General features: G+C 40.5%; 1 protein-coding gene and 1 pseudogene across 1 annotated transcript in view; both read right to left on the bottom strand.

Moving 5' to 3' along the window:
• The window catches only part of LOC138038070 (craniofacial development protein 2-like), a 3025-nt pseudogene extending 1105 nt beyond the window's left edge, over positions 1–1920 (bottom strand).
• Positions 1–22500, bottom strand: part of LOC138024798 (adhesion G protein-coupled receptor L3-like) — a 52309-nt gene that overhangs the window by 18771 nt on the left and 11038 nt on the right. The window contains exons 7-24 of the mRNA XM_068871979.1: positions 21640–21918; positions 21109–21280; positions 18559–18695; positions 17795–17881; positions 16976–17070; positions 15481–15684; positions 14610–14678; positions 14373–14484; positions 12474–12635; positions 11570–11627; positions 10998–11136; positions 9608–9651; positions 8983–9112; positions 8350–8456; positions 6918–7020; positions 4602–4752; positions 4165–4234; positions 3318–3384 (exon numbers count right to left, since the gene is read on the bottom strand). Of these exons, the coding sequence (XP_068728080.1) occupies positions 3318–3384; positions 4165–4234; positions 4602–4752; positions 6918–7020; positions 8350–8456; positions 8983–9112; positions 9608–9651; positions 10998–11136; positions 11570–11627; positions 12474–12635; positions 14373–14484; positions 14610–14678; positions 15481–15684; positions 16976–17070; positions 17795–17881; positions 18559–18695; positions 21109–21280; positions 21640–21918 (2186 nt within the window). The remainder of the gene's footprint in view (positions 1–3317; positions 3385–4164; positions 4235–4601; positions 4753–6917; positions 7021–8349; positions 8457–8982; positions 9113–9607; positions 9652–10997; positions 11137–11569; positions 11628–12473; positions 12636–14372; positions 14485–14609; positions 14679–15480; positions 15685–16975; positions 17071–17794; positions 17882–18558; positions 18696–21108; positions 21281–21639; positions 21919–22500) is intronic.

The raw sequence follows: 22500 nt of genomic DNA, 5'->3' as shown, positions 1-22500 counted from the left end.
TTTCACTTCCATCAATGACTGCGCACCCGAAGCCCTCATAAACGTCTGCAATCACTCTCACCATCTTGCTTGGTATGCCATAACTCCCCAAGATATTCCATAAGCTTTCTCTGTGTATCGAATCAAAGGCTTTCTCAAAGCCCACAAAGTGTATGTATAGGCCTACCCTCCACTCATTTGCCTGCTCTAAGATGTTTCTCAATACAAAGATCTGTTCAGTTGTGCTTCTCTTTACTCTGAACCCAGTCTGTTGATTTCGAAGCTTCTTGTCTACACCTATCCTAATCCTCTCTAGCATCATCCTACAGAATACCTTACTAATGATGGGTAGTAAAGTCACCCCTCTCCAGTTGTTACAATCGCGCAAGTCACCCTTCTTGAATATCTTAACAATAAGTTCCTTCTTCCATACCTTCGGCCACCTCTCAACCTCCCAAAGCCTATTATAACATTTAGCCAGTCTACTTGCCGTGCCTTCCATGTCAGCTCTTAGTAAGTTCGGACCCACTTCATCTACCCCTGCTGCTTTTCCCGCCTTCGTATTCTTTAATGCGTTCTTAACCTCTTGTACCCTCCATCTTCCAAGGTCAATTTCCTCGGTCTCGCCTGTTTCTTCTCTACTATACTCTTCAACTGGATTTTCACTAAAGTGCTCTACCCATCTCTGCAGTTTTTCTCGCGCTTCTGTCTTAAGCTCTCCTTGCTTGTTTCTCACGCCTACTTCCCGTCTCTTCCGTTCCCCTACTATTGCCTTGGTCATGTTGTAGAGCTCCCTATTTCTACCATTCTCAGCAGCCTTTTCCGCTGCTGCAGCCTTCTCCTCCAACCAATTCCTTTTATCCTCCCTCGCACTCTGTTTCACTTCCTTGTCTTTCACCTTATACTCCTCCCTCCATCTCTGCTTTAATCGCTCTGATCTAGCACCTTCCATTTTAAGTTTTACGTCTTTCCTCTCCTTGACTTTTTTCCAAGTCTTGTCTCCTATCCATGACTTGCTCTGCTTATTTGACCTCCCGATAACTTTCTCTGCGGCACCTCTGTACGCCTCTAAAAGCTTATCGTGCTCTTCCTCGGATCTTCTATATCTCCTAGCACGTCAAACCTGTTATTCACCTCAATGTTGTATCTCTTCCTGATCTCTTCACTTTGTAGCTTACGTATATCAAACCTTACCCTTGCCATCTTCCCCCTCTCTACCCGAGCCAACTTCAACCTTATTCTGGTTCTCAGAAGGTAGTGGTCACTGTATACATCTGCTCCCCTCATCACCCGTGTGTCCATGATCGATGTTCTCGTGCGTCCATTCACCATAACATGGTCAATCTGATTTACTGTCTTCCCGTATAGTGATCTCCAGGTCAGTTTATGTATCTCTTTGTGCGGGAATATTGTTCCAGTTATGACTAACCCATTCACATTACAGAAATCACATAGCCTTTCCCCGTTGTCGTTCATAACTCCAACACCAAACTTCCCCATTACTTCCTCCCTGTCAGCATTGTTGCTTCCAACCTTGGCGTTCAGATCCCCCATCACTACAATCATGTCGTGTCTACTGCAGCTTGAGATAGAATCCTGTAGCTGGTTGTAGAATTCATCCTTTTCCTCGTCTATCGCTTCATTCGTTGGTGCATACGCTTGTATCACCATCAGCTTTCTATATTTTGAGTAGAATCGTGCCTTGACGATTCTCTTGCTTATCGGCGTCCACTCCATCAAGGCTCTCTTGGTCCTTGCACTCATCATGATTGCTACTCCTCCTTGTCTCGCTCCGTCATCTCCCACATACACCACTTTCTCACCACTCCCTAGTGTCACTGATCCCATCCCCCTCCATCTGGTCTCGCTTAACCCTAATATTTCAACTCCATAGGCCGCCATTTCCTTGCCCACTTGTGCTGCCCTTCTTGCCTCCGCCATAGTCCTCAAATTCCAGCATCCAATGGTCGTCTGTTTCTTGGGGGCTACTATGGGGCCTATCGGCCTTTGGGCTTCCTGCCGGCTTTGACCCAAGAGCGTCATGGTGGTCCCAGCAGCAACACCCCCAGATTGCATTGTGACATTGTCTACGTTTCCGGTTTCTGTAACAGTAAGTTTTTTTAAGGGGCAGCGTCGTTAGCCTTGCGCCCAACCCCGAACCTAGAGGACCAGGGGATCACTCTTTGTCTGGTCTCTACCCTTTGACCTGTTCGGCATGGGTGACCCTACCAGGAGTTCAAGACTCCCGCCGACATAGCTCTAGGGGTCATCGAGACACACAAACTGCCCCACCACGATAAGGTGGTGATCCCAATCGGAGAAGCTGGCATGCAGATGCACCCAAGTTAAGACGTCAACTTTTTTTTATGCGTTTCCTTATTTTGGGTCAGTCGGATGTCAAACATTAAAAAAAAACACAACTTTTAAATTTGCAAGACATATTTCAGATACTCAGTATCCATCTTCAGTTGAAGGATGTTTATGAAGGGCTTCTTTGATCTTAAGTTGGAAATTAGTAAGAGCCGAGTCTAAGATGGAAAAACAATTGAAAGATCATAGATTCTTACACGACTCAGAAACCTGAAGATGTTCATAGATCCGAGAACAAGTGCTCACGAACCCTGGTGCCAAAATGTCTAGTGGTTTCACCGACATAACAGGTACGACATCCTGCACATGTAAATTTGTAAACCACCTGGGAAAGGAGCGCATTGGGAATCGAATCCTTCACTCTAAACATGTTACTTAACTTATAGGAAGTGAAGGCTAACCTAATCTCTAAATCCTTACAATATTTCATGACGATAAATTTGATTTTACGTTGCGCTAAAAGGGAAAAGGGTCCAATACAAGGTAATTTGAAAAACCGTTTGGTCGTTCCCTCAGAATGGTCCTGCCGGGATGCATCAACTGAGGTGTTGTGGACCTTATGAAGGTATTGATTAACTACTCTTTGTATAATGTTACAGGGGAAACAATTTTTCATAAGAATAGATGTTAATTGTTGGATGTCGGTGTGAAAGCCGCTCCAAGAGTTGTTGATTTTGAAGGCCTTGTCCACTAATGTACGAATGAGACCACTTTTTGTAAGAAAATTTGAAACAATACCGGTCGTCAACTGTTATCACATTACAACATTACCGCTAACGCGCGCCTTCTTGGCTGCGGCCAGAGTCGGTGTTCTTGCTGCTGACCAAAAGAAAAGCGGACTCTTGGGACGAAAATTTGCAAACTGTAAACGCGACTGCAAGACCGTGGTCACGTGATATCCTCAGGTTTGGCGCCTGATGATAAGGGTCACTTATGTCTTTAATCATGACCATCTTGCATAAACCTACCAATAAGACTGTGAGAGAAGGTCCAATAAACGCCCAGATGAGACCAGAATGAAATGATAACCAGCATCTGAGAATAAGAAGGAAAGAAAACATTAATGGGGACAAAGAAGAGCAACAAATGACAATCTTTCTCTAGCTGAAATCATCAAGATGGCTAAATGACAAATGGTTATGTACTAGCACGCGCTATTAACGTAAATTTTGTTATGTCATGCCGTTATATGAAATTTTCATGACGAGCAAAATGCCTGCCAAAAAAATACAATGGGGCATTTCAATAACCACTAACAAGTGTAGAACAACATCAAAGAAATACAGCAAAGCCAAAGACATTCAACTGATTGTATTTGGGTAATCTTGAAGTCGGCCTGAAGATTCTGCCCGGGTGATGTTTTTTTTTGTCCAATTCATTTTGCTTGTGATTAAAATTAAAATGCGGTTCAGCGTTGTCAGTACTCTTATCGACAACAGTATTCGTCATCACAGTGGTTAAGATGTTGTGGACTTAATCAATTTTTTTTTACCACAATATTCAACGTCCAAGAAAATGTTTATTTCAATGCGCGTGCAAGATCGTGACATAAAAAAAGAGCAAGCGTTGTCTATAACTTCCTCGCAATCTGATTGATTTATTTTTCAAAACGAGCGCTTCTGATTGGCAATTACAACAAGGGAAAGTTGACGCGATACTCTTATAGACAACGGCAGATAAGCCAATCAGATCGCGAGAATACAAGCAATAGTGGTAAAAGCATAATTTTACATTAATGAATAAAGGAATTCTATATCATGATGAACGTGACGCAGCCCCGTTATTCGCTTACTTTTAAAAACTTAATTCTCTTACGTTTTATCCTCTCCATATCCCTCTGTTCTTGTGATACACAAGCATGGAACCACAATAACTAAGGGCCCAGCTGCAAAAAACACAATGTATATTAAACGACAGTAATCGGAGCATTGTCGGGAAAAACTTTCTTGTTGTCAGAGAAGATTTACAATGCAACCAATCAGATAAACGAAATTTGAACACGTGATCACACTGCTATATCATGGAACCCATTGGAAAGATGATGTAACAGGGCTCAAACAGCTCTTATTTTTCAGATAGCTGATAATTAGCTATTAGAATCAGGTAGTCGGAAAATTTAGGCCATTTTAGCGACGAAGGATCTATTCTGTTTGTCCGAATAATTCATTTTATGTACCCTGAATTATTTTAACGATTCTTTTTATCGGTGAGTCAACTGCCTGGCTTTAAATCATCATGCAAATCAACCTTACCCCAACCAAGAATGTAGAAATATTTCCACCGCCACTCTCCGCTAAAAACTTGAACTATGGCGTAGTATATCTGTAAGCCTTCAGCAAGCATCCAAAATACGGCGCTCAAGAAAAAGTAGTGAAGAAAGATGGAGATAACAGTGCAAAGTACCTATGTACAGAAAATCAAACAGAATAAAACATCAGTTTAAGGCAGGAACCCATCTGGAGCGCGCAACTTCCATACAGCGTCTGTGAAACGGCGTTTTCACAAGTAGGTTTGTATTTAGACTAGCCCTTCCCGCGAATTAAGTAAAAAACCAAAGGCAGTTCCGGTTCGGTGACCCTATGACGCCAGCTTTATTTCTTGTAATTGGTCATCGGGCTCCTGTGGGAGTCTCATTCGCGGGAAATTCAATCTAAAAAGAAGTCGGTCTGTGAAAACGCCGTTACACGAACACAGTAAAGTTGTAGGCTCCGGGTCATGGGTTCCTGTTTAAGGCAAATAAAAGAGTGAATGGAATCCACGCATTTAAACGAAAAGTGCTTCCCGAAAGTACATTACTTTTGCGTTTTGAAGGAAGTTGGCTTCTTCAATTTTATGAACCACATAAAAATGTACCCGGCCGGAACACAATCGGACGATATCTGTACAAAACTATTCACCAAAAGGAAAAGTGATCCTCGCGCTTATCGATCTGGAAAATTTCAGCAATTGCCTTTTATAGAACCTGAAATATCCAGGTGGCTTAGTCAAAGGGCTTCGAACCCACACGCGTTAAGTATAACACCGTAGATGTTAAATGCTGCCGCAGTGAGTGAGTAAAAACCAACATTTGACTTGATTTAAGTTGATTGTTACTTGCGGTTTACAGTGTCCCAGATTAGTGCTCCAGCGCCAGAACAACTTGACACTTAAATAAAGTTCCTTTCCTGTCCTTTCCTTTCCTTTCCTTTCCTAAAGCGATCGAATGATCGGGAGAAGAACACATTTTTCTTCAGAACGCATGGGGTTGTTGTCAAAGGCACAAGAAATTGTGGTTATGCGCAAATCCTCAAACGTCACCGCAGCCATCTTGCTGTTCCAAAACAAAGAAATAGCAGCCGCGGTGGTTTACCAAACTAACCCTCCGGAAATTGAACTCTATTTTTATGCAAATACTTTCTTTTCTTTCAGTAATCCAATATGGCTGCTGGTCACGTAAGTGAAAACGCTCTATAATAGATAGTTTTACCGCCACGCAAAAAAAAAAAAAAAAAAATTCCGAAATCGTTCAATGAAAAAGCCCAAGAACTTGGAATGTTGTAGGAAACAGGTCTTTTAACCACCTCTCCAATTCTCGGGTACGTGCGGTACATCGTTTCTGAGTTATTAGTCGAAGCATTTCGCGCAATTTTGTAGAGTTTTGTATGGAGACACCATGTGATTTACCAGTATGGTGGCCGGTAATCAAAGAAAAACATGTGTATAAACACATCTCCTAATGTACTTGAAAGGCTCAAACTGCTGAGATTCATAGAGATAGACACTTTTTTTCCAACCAAATAGCTTTGTATCATGGTGTCATGAAGGTCACTATTCGGAAATTCAAAATGCTGTAAGACGTCTCGGAAGTGGATAAAACTTGAAAAACGATTTATTTCTAGGTCATATTATGCCAGGGCTCGCATTTGATCGGTTATCGATGCAAAAATTTTACCTTTATTGCACTAACTTCAACTTTCTACACTAATTTCACTTTTCTGCACTTCCGTTTGGGATTAATTGACGTGCTTTCAGCCAATCAACGCGTTGAAATTTTTTCACGTACATTATTAAAACCATTACGCTTGACTTTATTCTTTAATGTTTATCCATAATTCGAATTTGTTAAGTGAAAAACAAAAATACAAACAAAAATTATAGTCGACTTTTGTCTTCAAAAGAAGTACTAACGATAAAGACTCTATACAACTTTAGTACTCTTCTTTTTTTGTTTTTTTTTTTTTGCAAATTAGAACTTGTTGCCTCGTTCAAGATTAAATATCCTTTTGAATTTCAATTAAAAGAACGAGGCAACAAGAGGCAATAGGCCACTTTCCATGCTTTAAAATTCAGCTTGAAAGAGAAGTTTAGAGAACAAAGACAAAGAAAAGTGGATGACATGTCGATAATTGACACATTCATTCCAACGTGTTTGTTTCTGTCCTCTCTGCCTCGCTGTCAAGCTGAATATTGATACTATTTACAAGCAAACAAATGAATACTGCATTGACGGCCATTTTGAAATAAGGTTGTTGAGTTTGAGCGCCTTGCTTATGCTTGCGTGGTTACTGAGGAGCAACTGAGGCGTTTACCTTAATTTCCCTTGCACGTGAGCCAATCAGGAGAAAAATATTGGCAGCCAGCAAAGCAAAACAAAAGTTGACGTGTATCGTTGTCTTCGGAGACTTCAAATTTCTAGGAAAAGATAACATATCCCTTTGCATAAGTAATTCCAAACAAGACATTCTCTCAACTTTTATGCAAACTGTTTCCACCTTAGCTTTGGTTGCCTTTTCAGTATTCAAAGAAATGTTTGTTTGGAAAAAGGCCTCGTAGACATTCGACAACTTAGAATTTGTACAAAATTATTTCAAAGGAATGCTTGTTCAGAATGAGTACCTTCTGCCACCCTACCAGCAGAGCCTTTCTTAACTAGACGAGAGAGAAAGGACTCTTCAGAAATCGTGTTAAGTCTTATTGAGTATGCGCAATCTATTGCCTGGAAACAGTTTCAAACCCAGGCCAAGCTGATGGCCTTAGCCTTGTCAAACTTATAATGCGCGCGATGCCTCAACCGGTTTTACCGGAGTGACTAGCCCAGAAACTTGGGCTGCGGCGACTTAAAAGACTTGACACGACTTCTGCAGAGGCTCTCTTGCTCGCCCAATGGTGAGTTTTAGAGAGGTTCTGCTCGCAGGGTGACCTTCTGCATACTAGAAATTAGTTGACGAATATTCATAAAAGTCATTCCGCCTTACGAATTTCCATTGTTCCGTTTTCCAAATTCATTAACTATTAGAGGTCATATGACAAATCCGCATTTCTTAATAACAAGTTGGCTATTATAATTGATCAGATAACGTGCAACCGTATCAATGCAATCATAAATGAATGAGGACTTCGTCTTTGAAAGCATTGTGAACTTGTAATTAAAATAATAATAATAATAATAATAATAATAATAATAATAATAATAATAATAATAATAATAAGAAGAAGAAGAAGAAGAAGAAGAGAGCGAACACAAACTCAATCCACACTTATGGCATCGACTCCGGGAATCGAACCTTGGCCACATTGGTGGGAGGCGAGTGCTCTCACCACTGCGCCAACTTTGAACTGTTGCATGAAACGCAATGGCTAGTATTGTGTACTCTAGACGTGTCATCGGTCAGTATACTACTTCTGGTACGCTAGATGCTTTGAAACGTTAATAAAGTGATTGATTGATTGATTGATTGATTGTTTGATGGATGGATTGATTGATGGATTGAAGACTGTGCACACTCAACATCTTCTTTGGCGATGCTATGGTTTTTTTTCACTTTCATTTTTTATATAAGCTATATATTGCTAATCAGTAAATATTGCAAAGAGTGCACGAAAAAAATAAATTTGAAGTTGGATTTTCTAGCGACTAGAAAACCACAAAATTGATGAGCCTGGTTTTTCTCAGCTATGACAGGGACCCCTCCCTCCTTTGACAATAACGCATATTCGTAGAGATATTCTAATGGTGCTAACCTCCAGAAAAGATAGTGAACCATGAGGGTAATGAAAATTCCGAAAAGCGACATCGAACACCCTACAAGTGTGATGTAATTCAGCGTTTCACTGTGTCCAGGGTGTTGCTAGAGTGAAAAATGAAAAAGTATTGTCAGTAACAGTAATAACAAGATGAAATTCGGACACCGAGAGAGAATTAGAAAGTTAGTACGCACGAAGACCGAAAGGGGCTCTGTGTGTGTGAACCACGTTTCCAGGGCTTTTTGGCGGGCTGCGAAAAAGCCATGGGAACAAATTTGGTGCGCGAGTAAGGAAAGCTGCCAAGCGCTGATTACCCAGAGTCCTTTGTCGTATCTGATATTGAGAAAATCGCATTTCTCGGATCCCCGAAGCATTTAGGATGTGTCATATATACCGTTGTTGCTTCGAACGGAGGATGTATTATAATAAAAACTTCCGAATTTATTGAAATTCTTTTAACAGCTTCATCTTTTTGTGGAAGAGTGGTAAACTTCGACACACTGAGTTTTCTAGTTCAGTTGATTTAAAATTCGAGAAAGTGTTTTCTTACATGTCCAAAATACAATGAATTGCGCAAAAGAGCCAAAAAGTTAGGCTTTTAGCTGCACTTTGCAAGCCATGCTTACTTACAGAGGATATGCCAGAAGTGTCCAACAAAACTGCAAAGTTTGTCAAGTGATCGCACTCGCACGTAACAGTTTCATCAACATATCTTGAACGTCGACAGCCTTTAGTGGACCAACCACCACCCACAGAGTTTCTGAGAATTAAAAGCCATTCTGTTATTAGACGAGCTTGAAATAGCCTAGGCGGAAGAGAACTTTCTGTGCATCTATTTCTTGCGGTTACCCCACACACGCAGACACAAAATCTCTGGTACCCATCAAAAGAGCTGTAGCTCTCCCGTGGAGAATCATGTCGATGGTTTGGCTTGATAGTTCTTTAAAATGTTCCAATTTTCGACTGTTTAATAACTAAATGTATAGACTTCGTGCTCTACTAATTAAGGAGACTGTAAATCAAGTCAAATCAATTTTGTTTTTGTTTTTTATGACGCTGCCTAGCGAGATAAGGTTATGAGAACGTCAGCACTTAACGATATATTTGCAATTTTCCCTTGAAAGACGCACCCTCCAGTCTTGTAAAGTTGGTTAACATTTTACATGCTGAGCACTTGAACTTGGAAAAGTATTCATGTAACGTTGTTTTTCATGCTAAAGCTCCTTAATGATACATCCAGTACACTTCTACTCACAAGGTATAATCCCAGTAAACGCATTTCAAAGAGCTTTCTGTACCCTGCGAGAGAAACAGATGAAATCAATCGGGAAGAATCAGTGAGCCTCGTACTTCCTGCTCAACACCCGCCTCTGCAATACCGGTAGATTGCTCCACGAGATGAGCTAATTAGCAGTACATGTTCGGACTGGGCGTTTTTTTTTTTGCCACGAAAGAACATATATTAAATAAAACGAAACAAGAGAATAAATTTCTTCTCACTTACCGCAATTATTAATGCTGGGTATGTTTCAGGCTTCTATTTAACAATTAGACCCGTAGCCCGCAACAGCTACGGGTCAATAGCCCATTCGGCTTCGCCTCATGGGCTATTGGCCCGTGGCCCTTGAGGGCGAAGGGTCTAATTGTTTTAGTATCACCAAACTAGTCGGACAGAAAAGGCAATAATAAAGTTAGCAAATGCGAATTGAAGAAATAATTTTTTGGGAATAAAACGAAAGAAAGCGTCACGCTTTTCGCTACTCGAGGGCTATTACTAATAGTCCTCTAGTAGCGTAGCCAATCAAATGCAGGATTTGCATTTGTCCGCTAGTTGGGTGATACTAAAAGAAGATATCTTAAATTTTCGAACAAGGAATAAAAAATCGTCCATAGACTCCATCTATCAACCATTGTCCAATAAACTCTTTGCGTGCCTTTGAATTCAAAATTCTTTATTCCGGAAAAGTAAAATTTCAGCCCCACAAAACATGTATTTTACATCAACTGCTTGCTATTTCGGCTCTAAAAGGCTACACGAGCTCGAGTTGCGTAAACTTCACAAAATTGGCAGTCGCTTATCCCACTGCCGAGATAGTGAGAGGCCTGGGTCTATTCCCGAAATGACGTCACTAACTGTCTTACATTCCAGTTTGGAAGAATTTTTGCAATGCAAATCAGTTTGTGGCGTCTTTTTTGAAGAACAGGCGCATACCTCACGCCAGCTTGGCACGAGTAGGCCTCGAAGATCCCGGTGTTGTGGTCTGTCCTGTTCTCACCAGCAAATGAGGCCATCTTGGTAATGATATCTTAAAGAGGCTTATGGTCCATGAGGCTATGTGAGCATTTGCAGCCATAAATTTAAGGGGGCTTTGGTAAGTGCTGGACATACCCGATACAAATTGTCCAGGAAAGCACAAGCCCTGTCATTCATTGATTTGATACTATCCACGCTTCATATGAAGCCATGATTTTAGTTCCAGTCATAAATTTTAGCTCCTAACATGTCGTTGTGGCAACTTACACAAAAAGTTTGGTAGGGTGAGGGAGACCTGGCTTTAGGCAAGGCCCCGCTTACAAGATAGCATAGTGTAATTTACCAATATGACCACTTTCCTCTTATTTATACGAAGAATTTAATCGATTACCATGGATTCAAGAAGTTCCTCAATACCGCTGAACTCGATCACAACTGGCTCAGCTAATTTTCCGGGAGGTGGTTGCACAGAGCTGGAAATAATACCCGACACCACTCGATAATGATCGCCAATGTTTCCATCATCCGTGCTGAGGAAATGAATATATATATAATTGCATCAGGTAGGGTTTCTTGTGAACTGGCGCTAAATATTTGAGAAGATTAAACAGCCAGGTAGAAGATTCACTTCAAGTGCGAGATCACAGGACAAGTAGCAATTTTCAGATCCACTTTGTAGTCATAATTAATCTCTTATTGGTGCTCAGGTCCCTGATGCTTGATTTGGTGAAACGCACTAAAAATCATAAATCTGTGCACTAGACAAATTAGCCGTTAAGTCGTTTTTTCCGCGAAGTATACTGAAGCAATCAAACCTACGTTATCTTCTCATCTGCTTTCCAGTGAGCAAATAAATGTAAGATCGAGAGGGCAATGAAATAAAGCCTCCCAATAAAGCGAAAACTGCAACTGGGGCACTGATTTGTTTACTCACTGGAGGAGTAATGTCGCACTGTAGCTTACCTCTCTTGTTGTAAAAAAGAAGTTAATGTTCTGAACAGAAAGCTTGCCAATTTCGTTCCTGAAAAAATAAAAAAAAAACACGTTTTTCCCTTTTTTCCCTCTGAAAAGCTAACAAGAACAAATGGGGCAAAATGGAGGAAAATAATCTTCCCGGAATTTGGCAGGGTCCACGGCGGGCGTTCTTAGGGGAGATGAAAGATTCACCTAAGAACAAAGTATCATGTACTGCGAAAAGGTGGAAAAATATATTACCGAAAAGAGAACGACATTTAAATACTAATAACTACCTCGACAGCAACGCGAATGCCGCGGGGGAAACCAAAAGCTCACCCCGCTGCGCAAGTACATTTCAAGTACCTTTCCACCCTCCACGAAAGAACAACGGGAAATGACTGAATTTGAAGTCCGGTGGATAACATGATTACGCAGAGCTGCCGGTTTTCGATGCTTTCTCCACATTTTAACTCCCATTCTGCGTGATTTGCAGCCAATCAAGGCACATTTTGAATTCGGAACAACTTGGGACAATATTTCTTATAACAAAAATGGTGCATGTGAACTTGTATTTTGGATTGACGTCCTCCTAGCCGCCGTCTTCGTTTTAGCGTAAGCATTTACCAGGCCTAGAGAGGGCAGTGCAAATTCAGAGTTTATATTAAAAATCGTCACCCTCCGAAAAAGTAGCCTGTTCCAGGCTCTCAGATAGTGCAGACGAGGGAACGAGAACGAGCAAAGAAATACCAAAAAGGATGATTAGTGTCTTAAGTGACCCCGCGCCTTGAAAACCCCACATTTTTTTCCTTTTGGAAACTTAAATAAGACTAGTGTTTTGCATAAAGAAGGTTTCAGTCTTCTTAACCATTTAGGTGTCAATATAGAATAAGTACATAAAATATATTATTACCGTTTGTAAATTGATTTTGAGTCATCTTGAATAAGGCCTTTGGTAAGGTGATGGACTGCTTTCCATCGTTCGTCCACGCTAGCGTTGAAAGAGGACCATCGGAATAATTAGGGAATGTTACTGGGCCTTTGATGTCTTTAGGAACACGTTTTGCTTCCATTGCTAATAAAAAGAAATGGGATAATGATTTGTTAAGCAACTCAGATCAACACCGAGGTAACAGATGAAATGCTCCCTGATGTTCAAGATCGAGTTATAAGCAACATGATTAGTACTGTACCCGAGACTTTTTAATTAAGTCCGTTTGAAACGTACTGTCGCTTTTCAAATGGCGTTGCAAGAGCCGTGTTTGTTCCGTCGGTGAAAGAGGTGGGGGGAGAAAGCGTTTCTTAAAAATCCCGAAACTTTTCGGGCGTATTTCGGTTGACATAAAACGCTTTCTATCTTCAGAAAGAAAAAGTTTTAGGTCACGAGACTTTGAAATTGTTTTGGTTTTTTTCCATATTTCAGAATAAGCAGATTTTAGTTTTGCCAATTGCTTTTCGGGTCCTTTTTTGGAAAGTCCCGAAACTTTTTGGGCCGTTTTCGCGTGTCACAATTTCCTCTATATCTTAAGATTTCTTAAGAACGGAGAGATTTCAAGTCAACAAACTTCACATCATTTTGCTTATTGTTAACTTGAAAACGTGTTCAAAGACCAGCTTATGAAAACAAGCGGAAGTCAGTTTCGTAAATGGCTTTTCGGATCCAAAACGTTATCGGGACTTCCGAGAGACGGACTCGAGTAGAGAAACTGGCCCGTTTCTCGAACGTCCCGTAAACTTTTCGGGCCCGAAAAGCAATTTGAAAAACTACGATCCACTTATCCTGAAAAACTGATCTGTTAACATGTTTTCGTTATCAGAGAAAACACTGAAACCTATCACAAAGTTTCATGACTTGAAACGTTTCCCTTTTCAAGATACAAGACGTTTTATGTCACCCGAAACATTCCAGGCTTGAACAGGACTAGAACCCACGACCACGCGACAGCGCTGCATCTATTCTACCATCTGAGCTAAAGAGCCATCAGTCAGTTGGTGACTTGCAAGTTCGTATTATATCCCGTCATAGGGAATAAATGAAATTTCGTGTATTTCAACTTCATTTATGTAATTTGAATTCTAAGAGGAAGTGCCCGTCACAGTTAAGCCTGAAGCCTGGGCTCAAACAAATCGTCCGATGATTTAACCTTTTTCTGGTGACAGAACTGATACGATTGTTTGTTATGTTTAGGGTTAGGGGTTAGAGAGAATCGCGGTTGTACCATAATAAAGGTAAAGTAAAGTCACTGCTTACGAGCCAGAAGGCCCATCAGGCCGGCGCTCATCTCCGGTTCCCGTAGCATGAAGCGACTAAGGATATTTATACTCCCCCCTGGATGGGAAGCTAGTCCACTGCAGGGTTACCCCCAGCATTACACCAGTACCGATTTATACACCTGGTGAAGACAGGCACCGTGAGAGTAAAGTCTTGCTCAAGAACACAACACAATGTCCCCGGCCAGGCCCCGAACCCGGACCACTCGATCAGGAGTCGAGCGCACTAACCATGATAATAATAATAATAACAGCAATAATAAAAGTTCTAACAAGATTTAAATAAGGCATCCCAGGAGAGCAGCCTTTATTCATTGGAATTTTAGTCTTTTGTAATTGTACATGTTCACCTGGGCAAAGAGATAATTTGGGTGTGTTCCACTCGGAAATCCGCATTTAGATCTTAAAATCTAAATCTCCATATTTCCAGTCGAACACAAAATCTGAAAATGGATCATGTTTACCGAAATATGTCGCATTAAAGTTTAAAGACAGAGACATGTTTACGCCACCCGAAAGACAGGCACAAGTTGTTACTCACCTATGTTTTCCTTCACCAGATTAAACGGTTTCCTTGAGTTACTCTGACCATTAGCTACTTGAAGTCCAAAGTCTTCTGCGATCCGAGCCAAATCAGTTGCGGTTCTATCACTCTAAACAGAGACACAATTCATCATAGTCAGTCCGTAAATACGCAGTTCTTGTAAGTAGGGATTTGTTCTCAACAAAAAAGGATGATCAGGTCGTAAAAAGGGCGCGAGATATTTCGTTCACTCACCTTTTGAAGCTGTGAAAAATCTTCCAGGTTGTTTAAAATAAGGAGATTGCTAACAATCTGAAGAAAGTCCTGAGAAAAGTAAACGCACAGAAATATAAATTGATACAATAAACGAAAAGAAGGAAAAATTACAACGAAAAGGGTTGAAGGAAATTTGCATTTCAAGGGCTTCTCGTCTGGCAAACGCCGGATAGTTTGTGCAAAAAGGATAAACTCTCCCCGTCTACTAATCCCAGGTATTCTAAGTTTGCCGGGCCAACCAATCTTCAAGGAGGTACCGCATATCAGTAGTATACAAGGGGACGGGGAGGGGAGGGGGGGGGGGGTTTGCGATGGGGAGGATCATGTGGATCGCCATTTAATCTGGGATTAGCCCTTTATCCTCGTGATATCTAAGTGACCAGGCAATAATATTATATGACACTTCTTCTCCCTAAGCTAGTTTCCTGTAGCTTCCTGTTCGGTCTATATAAAGGATATTAATTAAGCGTCATCTGGCCTGCTTGTTACAATAACGCCCCAACGATACAGATAGATAAGCATTCCTAATACACAACTCTAGGACATAATCCATGACCCAAACGCTAACCAATTAATTCGCCTACCTTGACCCCGGTTAGGGTTTAACGTGAGGCACTAAGGATGCGGATCGATCCGCCAGTCGGAACCCTTCTCTTTAACCCCCCCCCCTCTGCAATTTATATACTACTCTCGTCGTAAGCTTTGTTTATGAGTAAACAGGAAACAGAATACGGCATAATGTCGACATTACATTCAATTTTATGCTATCGAGGAGAGCTCATACGGGATTGCCTGACTGGTCAATGATTATTAAATAAAGCCTCATTAAAGTAAAAAAAGTTTAACTTACTTCAATGTTTCTTCGATTAGTTTCACTGCCGTTTGCAAACTTCTTGTTATACTCAACAACCTCGCGGAGTATCTGAGTTGATATTTTGATATCTCCAGCCATCATCGCATCGTATCGTTTCGATGTAGTGAGAACAGATAACTCAGAAATCACATTGGTTATTTGGTCGCTTGATGGCAAGGATAAGTTGAACAGCTTGTTGATCTAGCAAAAATTGAAACACTGTATCAAGAGCTATACAGTAAAATTTTCTTACAATTACTGAGAGTCACAGAACCTCAGTGTTATGCTAAGATTTTCCTTTTAGACCCTTTTTACATTAGAACCTTCTTTAATTAAGCTAACATTTCAAAGCAGGGTCTTACAAAAAATATTCTAAAAAAAATCAATCAAATAACATCTTGTGTAAGCTACAACCGCACTAACACGTTGTCACAGACATTTGGAGACAACATATCATCACGTCAATATTTTTTATATGGAAGTAAGAACCCGTTTTAAGAGCATTCTCTTGACCTGTGAATTCCTCTGTTCATTCGATTCATCGTTGAAAGAGCAAAAGCAAGTTTGTTCCTTGATGAACTACACCGACCAATTGTGCCTTCAACTTTGGCAATTTTTTGCTTCTTCAATACTTTAGGCAATTGTAGCCGATTGGATGTCGATACTATCATTTTCTTGTTGGCTTAGCAAACGACATCGTTTAGTAAGATGTTGTAGTAATTTAATCTACTATGTATCATGACCTCGGAGGTGGCCAAACAAGAGAGCTTTTGCTACTTTCGCGACCGCATACCGACGAAATCAAATCCTTTTAATTTACTTCCACCTACTTCATGTTTGTTTGTTTTTGTACTATATTCTATTTGTGTAAATCATTTTTCATACTGTAAATGAAAAAAGAAAAGAATGAGGAATGAATGATCTTTGTTGCCAGATCTAAAGGCTTACCTAATAACCAAAACATATACCCAAATAAGGAAGCTAAAAATACTTAACACGAAAAAAAACAGAACGGATACACTACTACTTCTAGGAAAAGGATGCAGGAGAAGGAAGTAAAATTGAACCATATTAGCCAATCCTGTAAACGTGGTTGGTATAATCACAAGTATGGAAAAATTAAGCGCGTGAATGTGAGAATATTTCTGAGTCTTTAGTTGGCAAATCGAACGCAAAACCCGAAAAAAGTATTCTATGGCAAATTTTCAGTAGATTCTCATTTTCTACGAAAGATTTCAATGCGCAACACGCGGGGCGAAATCCGTTTGGATTTCGATGTCCAATGTACACCCACTCAATAATTACTTCTGAAGATGATGAAAAGTTGATTTCTGTACTACAGGCTGTAACTGTCCCAAACAGCTCAGTGGTAAAGCATCCCAGCTAATGTTTGGAAAGTCTTAGCTTCGACTGCCGTTAGTCTTATCCGAAAACCAAGCAGCCATCGTCGAAAAAATTCATCACTTATTATACCTTAGAGTGATAAGCAAACCTTTTCTCTCAGCTGATAAAATTCTTTACTGCTGCAGTGACGATAATCTGGATAGCCCCAGACGCCATTTTTTAAACACCTCCTTGTGGACTCGCCTACAAAAGCGGATAACTTCTTATTTCGGTTGCATTCATCTTCACATAACAATGATTACGCACAAATCTGGCGTAACTGCTCGAAGCATAGGGCCCGTTTTCAAGTTGACTTCCGTGGCCATTGGCAAGAAAATTGCAGCATTATTGTTTGCTCTTCATTCATTTTATGCAAAGACGTCTTTTAGTGTTTTGAATTTTGACTAAAATAGCGTGGCACTGCCCCTTTAAGCACAAGCAAGTCGTTTTAAATGTTAACGTTGATGAGAGTTAGTATTTTCAACATATTCTTTCTGTATCTTCATTTCTCTCAATATCTACATTTCTTTCATTGAGTTCTCTCACGGAAACAAATGAGCCCAGCCAATTGACCTGCTCCTAACTGTGTGGCTTCATAGCTCAGTTCTTTGTGGGTAAAGCATTGCACCGGCATCGCAGAGGTCACGGGTTCGAATCCCACTGGAGCCACCTGAATTTTTCAGGCGTCTATCGGAGGCAATTACTTAAATTGTCCAGGTATAAGTGCGGGGTTTCCCTCTTTAGTTAGTATTCGTACTACTAAGCTAGTGTTTCGATTTACTTGAAAAAATTTCTGACCATCAGTCGGCACACATCCGGTTACCTCTTGTTGCTCAAAAACACGTCAATTTACTTAACCTCTCTCATAACGGTTTAATTAAAGAAGAACCAAAAGTACTGAGATCATCATTTTTAAGATCCCTTATACCTGATGCCCCCCTTGGACAGACTTGTGTCGCGGTTTCTTCTTCCATTGTGGCCCCCCAAGTCACATTGAAAAATTCTCTTGGGCATGCTGCAAAAAACACGCAGTGGAAAAGAATTAAGTTCGAAAATGATGAAAACTCGCGTAAGCAGAGTAGTACGCTTAATCTAATACTAAACCCTTTTATAGTCCTGAGACTGAGGCTTGTAGATTTTACTCAGTTTAACCAAGAGAAAATGAGGGGACAGAGAAGGATGCTCCCGGTCCAGCCCTTGGGATATGTCATGTCCACGAAAGTTGTTTTTAGACGAGCGGAAGTCTTCCGAGACGTCCGCATGCAGGCCAACCTCGGTCCGATGTTTGAAAGAAAATATATATTCATCAGCCTTCCACGTGCGCCGTCATTTTCTCTTTTTGCTATGAACCTGAGAGCGAGGCAAGACTGCATGCGGACGTCTCAGAAGATAGACTTCCCCTAGAACAAAGACTTCCACTCGTCTAAAAATAACTTTCGTGGACATAACATATCCCGGCCAACGCCTTGAGCCTCCCTCTCTGTCCCCTCATTTTCTCTTGGTTTAACGCCAGACCATTTTACTCGTCAATGGGTATCAGCTTCAGGGATGAGTGGGTTAAGTCAACAAACAAACCAATCCTACTATCAAAGAATCTTAAAAATAAAGTAAATAGCTGATACATTTTCTGCCCTTGCAAACAAGTGTTTCCTAAGAAAAAGGGCTTCTTACAAGCTTTTATGTATCACAAACCTTTTACTTCGCCGAACGAGCGGAGCGAAGCATCACCAAAGTTCTTGTCTCTGACAGCTTTTACGAGAATACCTCGGACAAGCTCAGCTGTTCCTTTTACAGTATGAAGTAGAATATCTGCCAAGACACTTCCATTCCTTAAGTTTATGAAAACATGAAGAAAAGTCCATGATTTTTATTTATATACTGAATAAATAGATATACATGTATATACATAAATGAATAACTACGACACGATTATACTTTTGCCTCTGGTTTCCATACAGATCTGTTTCGTACAGGACGTTTAATATGTCCCGCACTCATCATTGTATAACCAAGAGTGATTTTATTCATTAATTAAAGTTTACAGCTTTGAGTCATACATGACTGTTCGTGTTGCACGTTTCTATTTACTTAACGTTCTTCAATAGGAATTTTTCATTGTGCCTGCGTTTGCTAATTAACTCGTTGCGTTTATTCAGTGTTGCTGATTGCGGTTGGCATATGATGTAATACTTTTCAGCTATGCATTAATTACAACGTTTTGTCACGTTTGTGTAGTGCGAGGCATGGCAGAGAATTTTCCACGAGATCGTAGAATCGGTGTTGCTGTCCTTTAATTGCCAAATGTATTTGCTCAGTTCAGTTGAGTTGCTCTTCGCTCTTGCTTTAAACGATGCCTTGTGGTTTGCGTATCTTGCTTTGAAGTCAGTTGTTGTGAGTCCTACGTACTTTTCTTCCTTTTCGCTGGTTTTTACCGTTGCCTGATACACGATGTCTCTTGATAGACATTTTCCTTGTAATGGGCACTTGGTGTTCCCCGGACAATTACATTGTCTCTGGACGTTGCCTTTGCTGCCTTTTGCCAGATTTCTTTTGTTATTTCCTTGGATGATTGTTCTTACGTTTGGCATACAACTGTAGGATAGCTTAATTGTGTTCTTGTTGAAGATCTTGTGCAGCTTATTGCTTTTCGGAAAGCATTTATAAATAATTTTCAGGAACTCTCTCCCCACATTGGTTTTGAGGTTTTCGTTGTAGGGTGGGTTGAACCAGATAACATTGCGTTTATCAAAAGGCGCTGAGCGATAGTGGATATGTTTACAAGCTCAACTACATTAGACCAACGGCACCAAAGACAGGGAAACGACAAAGAAAACGCAACGTCATCTGGCTTAAACCACCCTACAACGAAAACGTCAAAACCAATGTGGGGAGAGAGTTCCTGGGGATTCACTCTCTTACCTTGATAATCTCTTGGTAGTTCGCAAGGCCAAACCGTTCCGAAAACGCTCGACATCTATTTAGCATGGGTCTACCGCGAACGGTGAGTACATTTGTATGTGGTTTGAGCATATTAGACACCAAATTCGTGCTTACTTTCATTCAATTCCAAGTATCCACGTCTATGCAATTTGGCTTAAACTTCGCGCATGCGCCATAAAGGATTAACCAGCCATGTTAACTTCACGCATGTGCTTTACAAGCTTGAATACGATTTGTTATGGAACTCCAAGAAAAAGGAACAACTAAGCCGAAATTTACAAAGCCCAACTAAAAATTAGTTCCCCTGTCAAGGCCCCAAACCCTTTTGACTTTGAAACTCGCTGCGTGATTGGTTTTTCTAAACAATAGAAAGACCTTTGACACCCTGGCAGTTTTTCAGTCCCTTTTCGCTAAGAGACCTTATTTTTAAACCCCCCTTTAGCGATAGCAGCAACTGCTACTTGGAGCAGCGTTGGCTGAATGAAGAGAAAGTTTTTGATCAAGCAACCGTGGACAATATTCCTGCCAGTGTACGTTGGACCAACTGGCTTGATCTGATCGGCGTAATTACAAGTTGAAAAAGTTAATATTTTGGGCAAGAGCCGATACAACGTAGATTTGATAATTTAGTAATGTATTATGATTTCGATTGGCCAAGCCAGCCTTCTTCAGGTACATTACAAATACATGTAGTAGATGGCTGCTGACTTTGACTGCTTTCCCGCCTTCTTTTTCCTACGAGCACGAGATGTAGCAATAAGCTAAGAACAGCCAATGTTTTTCGTAATTTCTGATTTTCCAATATAAGCCATGTAAAATATCCGCGAATTAACAAGTAACTGAGCTTTCAAATAGTGAAAATTTTTGTAGGAGATGCGTGACACTTTAAAATGAATAAACAAGTAGAGTGATATAAAATAAATATCAAAAAGTATTAGTAATTGTTTAAAAAATCACAGACTTTTCGGGTGTAGAACCCTTCGTCAGTGTGAAGGAAACCGTTGAAATACGGCCGGATGGACTTAACATCAATTTCAACTTTATTTAAAAATGACTTGATGCATACACGCGCGCACCGCCATTCATCCGCGCGCTTCCTTCTGATCGCGTATTTCAACGGTTTTCTTCACACTGAAGTAGGCTTCTACACCCGAAACGTCTGTGATTTTTCAAATAGTGAGTTTGCTTCGCATATGTTTTGACTTGTAAACACCAAGAAATGGGCGTTTAAACTAAGAGCCCTATTGCCAAAAATAACAAGACATTGACAATTTTGCTCTTAGAATAAAAATATGGCCATACCTGAAACCAACCACATTTGCACCTCTGATAGCATCTCCAAACAAATCTTTCATTCCATCTTCTAACCAATCTGCAAGTGTCTTGGATTCTTCGGATAATAGATTTTTGAGGCTCGCATTAAACTTATAGTCATTTAGTCTCAAAACAGCTTTGAGATAAGTTGATTTATCATCTGAGAAAAACAAAAGATGCGAGATGCTGATCAGGGTTTTGTCATCATTATCGCTTTTTTGCATGAAAGAGGGTATGATAAGACAGAACGGATACCTCCTGAGAACAATCATCGATGTAGTTTCAAATTCTGCAAACAGAAAGCGAGAATACAGAGAGGGGACCACCCAATCCAGGTCTTTAAATTTAACAAATTGATGTCAGTTTTTCATGCGTCTGTCCTGTTATTGATCATGAATTTCGTCACAACATTGTCAAAGTAGCTGTCGAATAAGATGCATTTCTTTTCTTCTTCTTACTCTTCATTTTTTCATCGCACAGAAACTACGGTCGGTACGTAATGAAAAAGAGCAAAAATACCTCTCATCTCAATTCTCGTCCTTACGAAGTCGATGCCCATCCTGTTTGACACCTGACATTCCACTTCTGACGTCATCTTTAACTTGAACGTCACAGTAGTGACGTAGGGAGCCATGATTGAGTGACCGCTATCTATTTTGTTGGCGTTCAATGCGTTAACAAGCAGAGTGACTTGAGGACGAGGGATGCCAGACGCTTTGCATTCTAACGTCACCTTGGTGTCGTAGTGTGCTAATATTTTGTCAAGCCTTCGAAAAGAAGTAATGTTTGGCTTTTCTTCTACAAAAGCAAAATGATTAGAGTGTTCAGTTTTAATGACAGAAAAGATAGTTCAAAAAGTAAACAAAATCCGGGAATACATTGCTTTTAAATAAAATCGTGTTGTTCTGCACGATTTGCATGACCTCTCGAGAGCGGTTGAGGAAACAACAGACAAAGAACGAAACTTAAAAATGAGATGCGTTACGAAGTTTATGCCCTCGGTTTGTATACAGAGATTTACGCCATTGCATTTCGGGTGCATCAAATTCATAATTCGTTTCAAAGGGAATCTGTAATGAAACATTTGTGATGACAGGACGGCAGCCGGAAGTGGTAGGCTTTTCCATGTCACTTGCCTTCGCAGACGTCGGGAGGAAGTGGACCACTCGCGAGTGCCCGCAACAGATGTGTTTTTGGGCACCCGTGTTACACAATCTAAATGGGTAATACCCATATAATCTAAATTTAGATCAGTGGGTGCAAGCCATCTCAGATGATCATCCGAGTCATCCAAGCAACTCATTAAATATGCGGTTCCTCTTTCACTTCAATTACATGAAGTTTACCGTATACTTAGAAATTTTCTCGTCAGCAAAAAAA

The sequence above is a fragment of the Montipora capricornis genome, chromosome 2 (assembly GCF_036669925.1).
Source record: "Montipora capricornis isolate CH-2021 chromosome 2, ASM3666992v2, whole genome shotgun sequence".
NCBI lineage: Eukaryota > Metazoa > Cnidaria > Anthozoa > Scleractinia > Acroporidae > Montipora > Montipora capricornis.
This window is presented reverse-complemented; position numbering and strand designations above follow the sequence as displayed.